The sequence below is a fragment of the Mchenga conophoros genome, linkage group LG14, assembly GCF_057382185.1.
Source record: "Mchenga conophoros isolate Kocher_MC1m ecotype Shallow Benthic linkage group LG14, M_conophoros_male_GT1.1, whole genome shotgun sequence".
Classification (NCBI taxonomy): Eukaryota; Metazoa; Chordata; class Actinopteri; order Cichliformes; family Cichlidae; genus Mchenga; species Mchenga conophoros.
Window position 1 is genome coordinate 39084740 of NC_140539.1, and position 12343 is coordinate 39097082.

General features: G+C 44.9%; 1 protein-coding gene across 2 annotated transcripts in view; it reads left to right on the forward strand.

The window, feature by feature from the left end:
• Positions 1–12343, forward strand: part of LOC146560376 (fibroblast growth factor 12-like) — a 52357-nt gene that overhangs the window by 14001 nt on the left and 26013 nt on the right. The window contains exon 1 of one of the 2 annotated variants that reach the window (XM_085244463.1): positions 3645–4367. The exons of the other annotated variant lie outside the window; for it this stretch is intronic. Coding sequence (XP_085100589.1) covers positions 4262–4367 — 106 coding nt within the window. The 5' untranslated portion in view covers positions 3645–4261. Of the gene's footprint in view, positions 1–3644; positions 4368–12343 lie in introns of those variants that run through there. 2 annotated transcript variants of the gene reach the window in all.

Here is a 12343-nt window from a genome sequence, read left to right on the forward strand (position 1 = left end):
GAATAATACAGAAAACAGATTTTTAGACGGGAAACTGTTCTTGAAGTACAGAGAGAGAGAAAGAGAGGGCTGTGCATGACGTGCGATTTTATCGTGGTGGAAGCAAAACAGTGAGGGAATTCATGACGATGTTTATGTGAAGCGCAGTTTGGATCTCCTTTTGCTGCTGGTTCAGTCAATATTGTTTGGAGAGAGATCAAACCAACAGCTTTAGAATCGGCGCAAAAACGGCGTGAAAACAAAGCGCGGACCCGCCGACAGATCAGAGTCAGCGAGCTGTCGGCTTTCAGCCCCGACCGTGTCCGTGCTGTCGGGTGAGAAAGGCGACATCTCACTGATTCTGATCCGCGGGTCCGCGCTGTGTGTTCACGTCTTTGTGCAGAAGCCGTACCTGCTCTCATTTACTGTCTTAGCTGTTTGGTGGTTGTTGAAATTTTGTGAGGTTTCACCAGAGATTCTGGCATTTCGGGCAAAATAAATTTATATTAAAAAATCGATTCAGGATTTTAATGAATCGATTTCACGTTATCCAAGCCAGAATCGATTTTAATCAATAAATCGATTATAAAAACCCACCCCTAACTAACAGGTTGCTGAGTAGACATCTGTGTAGTGGTTTGTTTGAAATCTAACACTTTTTCCTTCAGTTTCCTTGTCAAGAATTAACTTCCTGTTTAACTGAAACACCTTCCTGTTCAACTGAAATGACTTGGTTTTTCAGTAGTGTGTGTGAGAGCGTTTCAGTAATAATGTCCCTTACGGCACCTCATAGAAACGACCTCTGAGTATGAGCATAGTAAGTTAGACCGGCTTTGCATAAAATGTAACTAATCTGTATAAGTAGCACACACATAGTTTTTTTGTTCAGCAGTAGTGTGAGACAGGGCGTTTCTAATTTTAGCGATATTGATCACATGGGAAAAAAAAGCAGACCTACATATTTGTTTAATGTACACGCTGAAGGAGAGATGACTGCAGGAGATGTTTAGTAAGATGAAAAAGGCCCGAGCACAGAACCCTGTGGAGCTCCTTTATTCATTCTGACAGATTCATAGTTTATTTTCTGCCTTTCGCTCAGAGGCAGACGGAGACAGTTTGCAGGTTTGATGCTGTTTTCTGTCTCAGTTTATCCTCTGTCATCTTTACTGACGTCTGTCTGCATGACCTTGGGAAGAGAAGAGCATCAGCACATAAAAGTGAACTTAAAAAGCTTTTAATACCTCATTAATTTAAGGTGCTGGGACACGAAGCGGTGACGAAGACCAGGTCTGGACGTGAGCTGAGCGCGCTCTGTAACAGAGAACCGTACAGAGGAGCCAATCACAGCATCTGATAAATGAACGTCTGATGACTTTATTGTTATGATTGTTCAGCACCTGACGCTGTCATTAGCTGGCTTTGCATGATGCACAGTTCAGAATAAACCCAGAGTTTGATCCTCTGTCTGAAACCCGCTCCCCACCCACTGAGCCAGCTTTTCTCTGATTGGCTGCTCCTCGCATATGGCCATGTTAAAGATGCCCTCTCTTTGTGACATCATAGAGATCCAAGGATAGAAAAAAACTGTGAAACTGAGCATACATACACTGAGCTGATTATAAGATGCTTTACATGGACGTACATTTATGATAAGGAGATAAGTGATCAGCAGACTGCAGGCACAGATTCAGCCTCAGCTTCTTCTCCTCTGGGTTCAGCTGCAGCTCTGAGCTCTGTTTTCCTTCCACCATGTTTCTTGCTGTGTTGTGCTGTGTTTCATTCTTCTTCTTCTCTGCCGTGCACCTAAAGGTTCTTATCTTTAATATAAACACAAAAAGAAGATGTCCAGAGAGAGCCGAGCCTGCTGACAGCTGATTGGATCATTGATCACACAGGGAAACGTGGATGCAGTGGGATGGACCATCTGTCCTTCAGTGCAGCACCCCCCCATCGTCACGCCCTGACGCCTGCTCTGCGCCTCCTGCTGGTCACACGGGGAACAGACTGCAGCAGCTCGAGGCTGCAGCTGAAAAACAAACACACATCCTCAGCATCGGAGACAAAAGGAGGCTCGACGGGGCGAGCCCAGCTGCTGGTCAGCTGTTTGCTCTCAGCCAACGCTCTCCAATAATCAGAGGATATGAAGCTTCAAACATGACGATGTACGTGTAAACAGACTGAGCTCACAGAGGCTCTCAGCTCCAGTGGGGATGATTTTTATAGGAACCTTCATCATTAAAAGCAAATGTAGAGATGTGGAAGGTCACTGAGTGTTTATTTACGGATGTTCATTCAGATGAAGAGAACAGCCTCGTCTTCGCACTTTAAACACAGTTTAAAACTGTAATCAGTAATAAGAAGTGATGTCACAGAGATGGGATATCCTTACATGGTCATCATCTTCAGGCGTGCTCCACGCAGAAGCCCCTCCCACCTTCTGTTTAGTCTTTGAGTTTGTGAAGGGACGTGACTAAAACAGTTTGTTTCAGACCGAGGCTGCACCGAGGCTCGGTGTGAGATAAATAAGGATTATTTTGAACTTTAAGTCATGCAGAGCTGCTGTGGTGGAGGCCAGAACGGAAAGACGGAGCTGGAAATGATCAAAATGAGGGAAAGATGGGAAATGAGCGGCTGCTGTTGTTGTAAAGGTGCAGAGCTGGAACATCTGCCGGCACCTTAATATTATTTATTTACATACATAAAGATTTTATGTAAAGTACTTTCAGGAAAATCTTGGTATTGATTTGGATGTTTAAAATATTTATCATCACTATGCTGTCATTAGAGCTGCATCCTCGCCCTCCCTCATCACTAACACGCAGCCGGTCTCCTCCGTCAGAGCTGCTCCGGAAACCCCGCTGGGATCTGCATCCAATCATCTCTGCTTTCCTAAATCAATACTGTGACATCACGGAGGACTTAGATTTAGAAACAGGACTGAGAGGAGTTACAGGTTCCAGCAGATGTCTGGTAGTCTTTGTTTTTGGCACAGCAGGGGGCCAAAGGGCTTACTGGGAGCCAGATGACCTCAAACACAGACTGGATACCAGAAGATTTCCAGTTTCTCTCTGAAGTTCATGTTCGAGTTCTCTTGACAAATCACAGGTGATCAGGCAGGTAGATAAGAGGGCGTAGCCTTCCTGATTACAGGCCAGCTTAGATATCAAAGAACCAATTAACAGGATAGTATCCTGGGAGAATGACATAGATCATCAAATATAGCAAATAATGTAGATTTCAAAATAAATAGTAAATAAACCCGGTCCTAGTTGGTGCTTGGAGACAACCCACACGAGCCTTTGACTGGAGCCGTGACAGATCCACACACAAACGTACTGAGAGGAGAGGCTCCTGGCACTTCAAATACACCTGTGATTTCTTTGAGCCAGAAATGATTAAGTCATTAAGTTAACAGGTGCTTCACACGGACACAGGTACCTGCTAATCTGTTACATCCAATTAAAATCCTGGAATTTTACTCAAAAAAACTGGAGCTCAGACTTCATAGGTGGTCTGTTACCACAGCAACCTCACAGCAGCCACATTATTGGTTGGATGATGTCATTAAAAAGGCTCCAACAGCACAAAATCAGTCCAGAGGTCCAGTTCAGGTGAAGCCTGACACCCACCTGTGTCACCATCCACCTGTCAGTCAACGAGGCCACGCCCCTATAATGCAAACTGTGTTACTGCTGTATTTGGTTCACCTGAGATCCTTCTCTCACTCCTTGTTATCTGGGGACTCGTACCTATTTTTAAAAGTTGGATTTAGCAGATGATGTTTTTAGACCTGACAAAGCCTTTCGTGCTTCATAAACTTGCTGAGGTTTGGTTTACGCTGCTTTGCATAACCAGGAGCTGCTGCAGAAACCAGCTGTGTAACCTGACCCCCCTCTGTGATTTATCAGGCCTGCAGCAAACAGTGACACAACTCGTGCTCAGGACAGGAAATCATACTTGAAACTCACTCACGGACCGAGTGAGTCAAATGCGCAGCTGGGCGGGAACACGAACCTTCTGACGTCTGAAAACCTTTGAGGAGGCGACACGCGAGCGCTCGGTGTTTACTACGACTGTTGGCTGTTGTCAGCGTTTCTCTCGGTATTAATGTACCAGCAGCTGGGCGTGGTCACGTGGAGGCGTGTGCAGCATTCTGAGACTCTGTGTTTAACAGTGACTGGCTCTCGGCGACAGATCCAGTGGCTGCCTCATCGATTAGCGCACTGATTGACTGACTAATTAAGTGACTGGAGCTTCAGTCTCAGTCAGCTTTCTGCCTGCCATGACCCGTTATTACAGCCTGTTTCGGCGTCTGCTGTCCAGAGAGAGTAAAGGAGAGGAGGCCGATGAAGAGGAGGGCAGCATTCACAAAGACAGCAGCCAGCAGGGTGAGTCCTCAGGAGACACGGCGCCCACCTGAGTCCTCTCTCATTCTTTAATGCTCACTTTGTTTTGTAGTGATCAGAGCTGGTGAAAGCAGAGGAAGACTCACAACTCAGAATCATGATGTGATTTAACCTCACAGTTACCATGTCCGCCTCTATAATCTCATCATTTACTTTAAATAACAGAAATATGCACAAACATCTGTCCCTGAGTCCGGTCGCGCTGACTTCTTTTATGTTGCTTCTGTCTTTTGTTGCATGAAGCTGCAGAAACGTCTTTTTTGGGGGGAGTTTATGTTAGAAGGTGTTTCTGATTCAGAGTAGACTGAAGAGTTTTAGAGGCCACATTAGCTTTGGGAAGTGTGGGACCCTTGTTCGTCTCCTTTCTGAAGCTGAACCCTGAAACTTTCCAGAAGAGTTTGAGATCGTCTTTCACAAACTGGAAATGTGTTCTGGAAAGTTCCTGGTGTGTTTGCAGCAGCAGGGTGGAGCAGCTGAGGGAAGTGCTTGATGGAGGTTTGCTAACAGGACGGGCATACAGCAGAGTGTCATCTGCAGATAAACTAACGTTTAGTTCATGGAGGATGTTGTTAGCATAAATATCACAAATACATGAGATAAGCAGAGGTCCAGAGCTTTGTGGTACACCATCATTTAAGTGTAAAATATGTCCAAAACCAGAGACGTCACAATAATCATGAACCTACATTCTGACTGTGACCATTGTAAAGCACGCAGCGAACCAGAGAAGAGAGATGATGTTTCTCTGTAACTTCTTTTACACAGAAACTGATATCCTGTTCAAGTTAATCAATCAAGAGTCTACCTAACATGGTTTTTGTGTTGTTATTGAGTTTATGCCATTTTTATTTGTTTGTCTGCCCAGTAAATGTGAAGTTTTACTGTTGACATTCATTCAAATGGCCACCAGGGCGGCGATATCTGTGGTTGCAGAAAGACTTCTGGTACTGTATATGTGTGAAGAAGGGGAAACAGCTCTCTGCCCTAAACTAGTTAGCCAATGAGCATGCAGTTTCACAGTCACCATCATGGGGAAAATGCTGTGCTTGAGGTGTCATAGCACAACTTTGCTAACCATGTAGCGTCGCAGTGGGCGTGTCCATTTGTTATATTGCACTTGGCTCCTCCCTCTGTGCGCGTCTTCCTGTTAAGTGTTTGTCTTTTGGTAATTATCTGTTGGTTTTTTCGTCATATTTCAGTTTTTACTTCCTGTCTGTCACTTAGGCTGTGTCCCAATTCAGGGTCTGCAGCCTTAAAGGCCGCATTTCAAGGCCGATTACGTCACAGCGACGCGACGAAGGCTGTCCCAATTCAAAGGCTGCTCGAAATGCGGCCCTCAAATGCGTCCTTCATTTCACTGAATTTTAAGGACGCGGCGGTGTAGACTTCGTGGCCCAACATATCCCAGAATGCATAGCGTGGCGGTGGGTTCTAGAAAACGGCGGATGAGGGGCGCCCGAAGAGTGAACTTTAAGTAAGTACTGAATATTATGTCACTTATTTATGTGCAAATGTTTAATAATGAAGAACATTAAAACATTCCTGTTGGCCACATGTCGGCAAAGTCATGTGACATTAGTGACGTTTGTACTAACTTGGTTTTAAAGCCTTTACTTTAAAATATACGGCGTTCAACAGCTGAGCTTAATCAGAGAATGATCAAAGCTCATGTAGAAACAAACAAACAAATGAACAAAAGATTTTCTCCTTCATTTCTGTCAAGCAAAGCTGTATGACACGTTTCCAGCTGTTAGTATCATGGTTGCTAGGCAACCTGGGCAGAGCGACGGAGGCTAGACCGTCCCATTTCACAAGCCTCGCACTTCCGGCCTTAGCGGTCTTTAAGTACGCGGCCCTTGAGGATCGTTGAGGCTGCAGACCCTGAATTGGGATACAGCCATTATCTTCACCTGTGTCTTACTTCCTGCCTGCTTCTTGTCCTGCATCATTGTTGTTTCTAAAACCTTCTGCAATATTCTGTTTCTTCTCACTTTTTGTATTTTGCATTTATGTAAATACTTCAAGATTCAAGAAGGTTTGTTGTCATTTTGCAACGTATTTATCAAAATCCACAGGCTGAAACAAAATCTGTGAAAAATAAGAATACAGTAATAAAAAACCAAAGGAAGGATAAATAACAATCAAACAGCAGCTTCTGTAAAAAACCACACTCGCTCAGCTAGCAGCGATCCTCTCACAGAGAGGGATCACTTCTCGGAGCTTGTGAGTTTTGGACGTTGTTGCCTCGTTGGAGGACTGCGCTGACGTGCATCTCTGTAGTCATCGCTTTGGTTGAATTCCCACGGTCCTGTCTGCAGAGCGAAAGAGCCACCAGCACACAGCACCAATCCCACATGTATCATGACAGGTCAGCAAAGACTGCAACGTGGTAACAGCCTGCAGTCTGACTATAAACCGTAGAAAAGAGGACAGCGAAGCAGAGACGGCTGATTTGTTGCAAACCAAGAAGACGATAAGTCAGGATAAGATTGTGTGACGGGGGGGTTAATGTGAAAGTGTGAGGCTCTAAATATTTAATCTTAAGTTTGGTCAAAGTGAAACAAAAGCTGTGAAAACAGAAAATCGATACATGTCGAATACGTCAACACGTCATCAGCTGATCTGTAGGTGAAGACTACACGTGAATAACACGGCACACCTGCTGCATGGATTTATTGTGTGTCTGATTGGTGTGTTGTTGTGTTTTTGCGCTTGCTTGGATCCCATGTTGTGTTGGAGTTGTTGCAGGTCGAGGTCTCTGTGCTGCAAAAGAAAGCCAAATGACATGCAAACACCTGAGTGTGTGACTGCAGGGACACAACCTGTGCACACACACACACTTCAGTAAAACACCTGCTGCAGTGAAACCTGCGACTCGTATAAATGACAGAAAGCTCACAGAAAACAATTTTTCTCATGACGCGCTTCATGAGCAGGTGTGTTTTTATAATGGCGTTTAGCGTGTAGAGGAGTGCCTGTGAAGTATCAAAAACCAGCTTCTGCGAATGTTACTGTGCGTCCTGGCCGCGTCCTGGCCTCGTCCTGGCCGCGTCCTCGCCGCGTCCTTACATGTCCCGTGTTCGCAGACGATTATAAATATCAGCGTCAAGGTCTCGGTGTCTCACACCTTCATCAGCTGATGACTGACAGATTCTCACATCACCAAAATATCTGCTTATATATAAACACACAAACCCATCAGCTGCAGTTCCTCTAACGTCCACTGGGGGTGTCAGTCCCCCCAGAACTAAACATGTTTACAACCCGATAAAACAAACTGGTTTCGTCTCTAGAGATCTTTGCCTGTTTATAATTACCATTTTTAGGGGCGTGGCCTGTGTGACTCGAGGTTTCCAGCAGTTTGCAGAAGCTTCTGTGACTTTATTTGAAAGTTTTCCAAGCTCATCCTCTGACAGCTGGGAGTCGAGCTGAAGCGACAGGCTGATAAAACACAGAGTTTATTCCAACAGCCCAGAGCTGAAGGCATGATGATTCACGGAGCATCCACAGTGACGATAAAGCTCATCTCTAAACTGAAAAACTGCTGAATTACTTTGGATAAGTGTGCCTAATAAACTGGCAGTGCGGGGGGAGATTCTGGGTCAGTTTTCTTGGAGTTTCTCGTTTTAGTTTTGAGTTTCTGTGTCAAACAAAAAGCAGCGAGAGCAACATTTAAAGGCCTGTGACAGAAACAGAACATGCTAACTAAAATTAGCCCACACACTGTGTGCGCGCGTGTGTGTGCGTGTGTGTTGTCTCCGTTATATTTACAGCTTCGTGTATTTCTGTCTGAGCAGCTGTTAGTCTGCTCGGCTCAGTCAGCACTTTGCATTTCTGCTGCTCCGACCCGGAGACCCGTCCATATCAAGTGACTCTGGACGGACTCGAGTAGAAATAGCGCACACAGACTTCTTAGGAAAATGTCAGCTATTAAAATAAATGCCAACGCACAATATTCAGTGTGAGCACCTTTATTCTTCAGCTCTCTGTTGTCCCGTTAAGCCGTCTCAGGAACAGTTCTCCAGGCTTCTTGGATGTTTCTGTCCTTTGCTCTGTTCTCTGTCAGGATGATCTCACACTGCTTCAGTGATGTGAGGTCCGGGCTCTGGGAGGCGGACCCATGACCGACGTGTGCGTTTCTATCCAGGTGTGCTTTCACTGCATTAACAGTGTGATTGGGGTCATTGTGATGCTGAAAAATGAAGCTGCTGCCACTCAGATGTTTCCAGATGTTACTGCATGATGGCTCAAACTCTGACCTCATAATTCATCAGTTTGTCCAACACCGCTGACTGACACGCAGCAGAACCATGACAGTCTCCACCGTGTTTCTCTGATGTCTGTAACCTCTTTGATGGACCTCCTCCTGACCTCCTCTTGACCTTGATGTGCGTCCATCTCTCCATCAGACCTGTTTCTCTGCTCAGTGAAGCGACTTCCTGACAGCCGTCCTTCCACTGAGAGCATCTCTGATGAAGCTTCAGTGAAACAGTCGATCACCGTCTCTCAGCTCCTGTGTCAGGTCTTCCAGGTCTGCTGTAGATCTTTAGTTTTTCATACTGGACCACGTGGGTCAAACTGAAGAAGCAGAAAGGCTCCTTCATCACAAATCTAAGCACCTTCAGCATCATGTGGAGGGAACACGTCACTGCTTGGTCGGCAGCTCGTCACAGATTTATCTTTCATGTTGACTTCCTGTTTCTAATTCAGTTTGGTTTCTGATAGCTTCCAGAGTTGGTTTCTTTTTTTCAGCTCCGTTTTTATTGTTTTACAGTTTTTACAGTTGTAGTTTAATCTCATAAACCCACATTTTACTCACAGTAGAGGAAACACTGTGAGCTCATTTTGAATTTGATGGCAGAAACGCGTCGTAGGACTTTGGATATCTGATCATCTGCAGTGAATAATAACGTTTCAGGACAAAGCAGAGCCAGGACTGCTGAGCAGCTAGAATCCTCCATCAGTGCCATAAACCTGCATTCTATCGTGAGGCCACCAGGTGGTGATAGCTGTGGTTGCGGTCGGCGGGAAAGCAGCTTTTCTGACTTGAACACTTTTTGTGGACTCATCCATGATGGGTTTAGATTTTGTTATTGTCATTTGTATTTAGAAACATTTACTCATATATGCTTAGAAGTGTATAATCATTTGTAGATTGAAAGAATGTCTCATCCTAGGAGGTCTGTAACAGCTCTGTGTAGCATGAAGGGGGAGTGCGTTCACTCCCTCTACAGTGTTCTGGCGTAGATCACACCTCCTAGGAGAGGTCGTATCTTCTCTTGCTGATATATGGTATAGCAAACACACGTATATCTGTTTAAGTATAAGAGCCCTTTGTTCAGATGGACCGCTAGACTCCTGGCACCAACTTTGGGGAGTCTTCACAGGGTCACACCTTGACCTCACACACACACACAGACACACACACACACACACACACACACACACACAGTATTCTTTGTTCACATGTATACCTATGTAAGATGTTATATGTTAATGACCCTATGCATATTCATGTAACCACAATAAAAGGAGTGCTGTGGGGAACCTGGCTGAGAGTCTGACGGTGGTCAAGTGGTGGAACGACACTTGGCCCCAGCCAGGTCTCCCTCATGCATGAGTAACCAGAGAACTTTGGTGCCTTGTGTCTTGCTTTTTGCTGCGTAGCAGATTGTCCTTAACGTTCCAGCGAATAGGTTTATGCTACAAACCTATCAATCCACTTTCAGTCACGCTGAATAAAAAGTTGAATCTGTTTCCGTAAATCTGTCACGCCATTGTTTGAGTCGTCCTCTGCATGCTGATTGGCTTAAGGCTCGTCAAACACAAGTCCAAGATTCACAGTTATAGAAACCATCAGTGTGACAGTCACAGAACGCCTGCAGGTTAAACTTCAGCAGGTGTCCTGCATCATAACCTCTAACATCTGAAACCAAATAAAAACAGGTTAGAAATTCAGTTCAGATGATTTTTAATTGTGCAGACTCTCGGTGCTGATACCAAACAAACGTGTGTGTGTGTGTGTGTGTAGTGCTAACATCTCTATAACTAAATTACTCGACTGACGTTGGACGTGTTACTGAAAATGACTTTTTAGCTGATGGAGGAAGAGAAAGCTGACCTCGAGCTGCTGCTGTGCCTGAAAGTGTGGTTTAAAACGAGAACATGGAGTGTTTTCAGCTTCTCTTTTTAATCCTTCAAAGTGGCTGACAGGATGACATGAATGATTCACAACGACCGAAACATCGTCTGAAAACAGACAGAACAGGAGCTGTAGAAGGGTCTCTGTCTCCCTCTGCTGGGCACAGTGGGCATCTCCTCCTCCTCCAAGAGACTGAGAGGAAACGCACAGCAACAAATACAGAGGACAGCCACAAACTACATTTGTCACTATGAAAATAACTGTGGATATGAACCACAGAAATGAGGTGAGATGTGACCAGCAGAGGTCTGAGAAAGGAGCTCAGGTGGAGGTGGGCGTCTGCAGAGACTCGTGAACTGAACCGTCCGGATGATTCAGCAGACGTGGTGGTAAAAGTTTATGTTCCAGGTCAGAAAAAAGGTTTAATCCTGATTTCAGTTAAACTTGTGTATTTAGCATGTGGCCAGCAGCAGCAAAGCTGCACTTTGAGACGATTGGAATATAAAACCCGTTTCTAGTTTTTTTACCTTTAAAGTTTCAGGCAGGAAGGATCACTGGAGCTTGATAGCGGGCGCTCCTTTTAGGTGGGTATCTATCTATATATTACAAGTATGGTTGTCATAGCAACAATTAGATGACTAGTCAGCTAGATGAGTCAGCAGTTAGCATCAGACAAGCTAGCTGGAACTACAGGTACTGTTGATGTATAACAGGCTGAATCTTTCCCACCTGTACAGCCACCGTGCTCTCTCGCAGTATTTACATAATGTGGTTTGATTGGCCAGTGCTTCAAAAGTTAAATCATAACGTTGGCTGCAAGCAACACGTCCAGAATTCAGTTTGTGACGACACCTCGCTGACAGCGAATAAGAAGCAGCCGTGTCAGCTTGAGCTTTGGCTGTTCAGTTCTTCTTCTGTGGTGTTTATTCAGGAGTAAAGTCACGGGTGGATGTGAACCTCTTCAGATCCACCAGGCCGCGGGATGTTATTTGTCTCTCAGAAACAGTTCATAACTTCACTTCAACTCATTCATGTCACCTAAAAGGTAAACCTGTTTCTCCATCACAGCTCTGATGATGATTCAGTAAGGACATCTCCTGGTTTCATCTTCATGTTTCCCTCTCACCACATATCCAAACCATCATGACCAGCAGCTTTACAGCTGTGGCTCCAGCCAACATCAGCTGATACTAGAAATTAATATTAAATACATTCTAACAACAGCTGATCAAGCTTAAACGTGCTGCTGTTGTTTAGCGCGACATCCGCTGGTTTCCTCTTTCTGGCGCAAAGTGGGCGATAAACAAACAAGAGAGAAAAGCTGATCAGCTGATCATTGATCAGTTTCATGATTGAAGTAGCAACAGGAGAGGGAGGGGGGAGAATGAGAGAAGAAGAGGCAGCTGTGCAGCGTAAACACAGAATAACTTCAGCTCTGTCTTTGTTCCATTGTAGCTGAAGTTCAGGACAAACTGCATCTCTTCTCAGCTCAACACAAAACACGTAATATTTTCTCTGAATACGAGACGATTCCGTCTTTTTACGGGACGATTGGCAACTCTACTAACTGACCTTATGAATTAAATAAAGTTCACTATCAGTGACATCATAGCACCACCCAGCTGTATAGAAACTCCGTCATGCTAGCTAGCACGCAGTACGAGTTATTGTAACTGATGGTAACAAAAATAAACTCCACCTAAACTTGGTTTATATCTGACCCAGACAGACTGCAGGTCATAACTTCTTACCTGAAGTTCAGTTCACCTGACACTCGGACCGGCGGCCGCCTCGGGTCTCTCCTCCTCCTACCTCC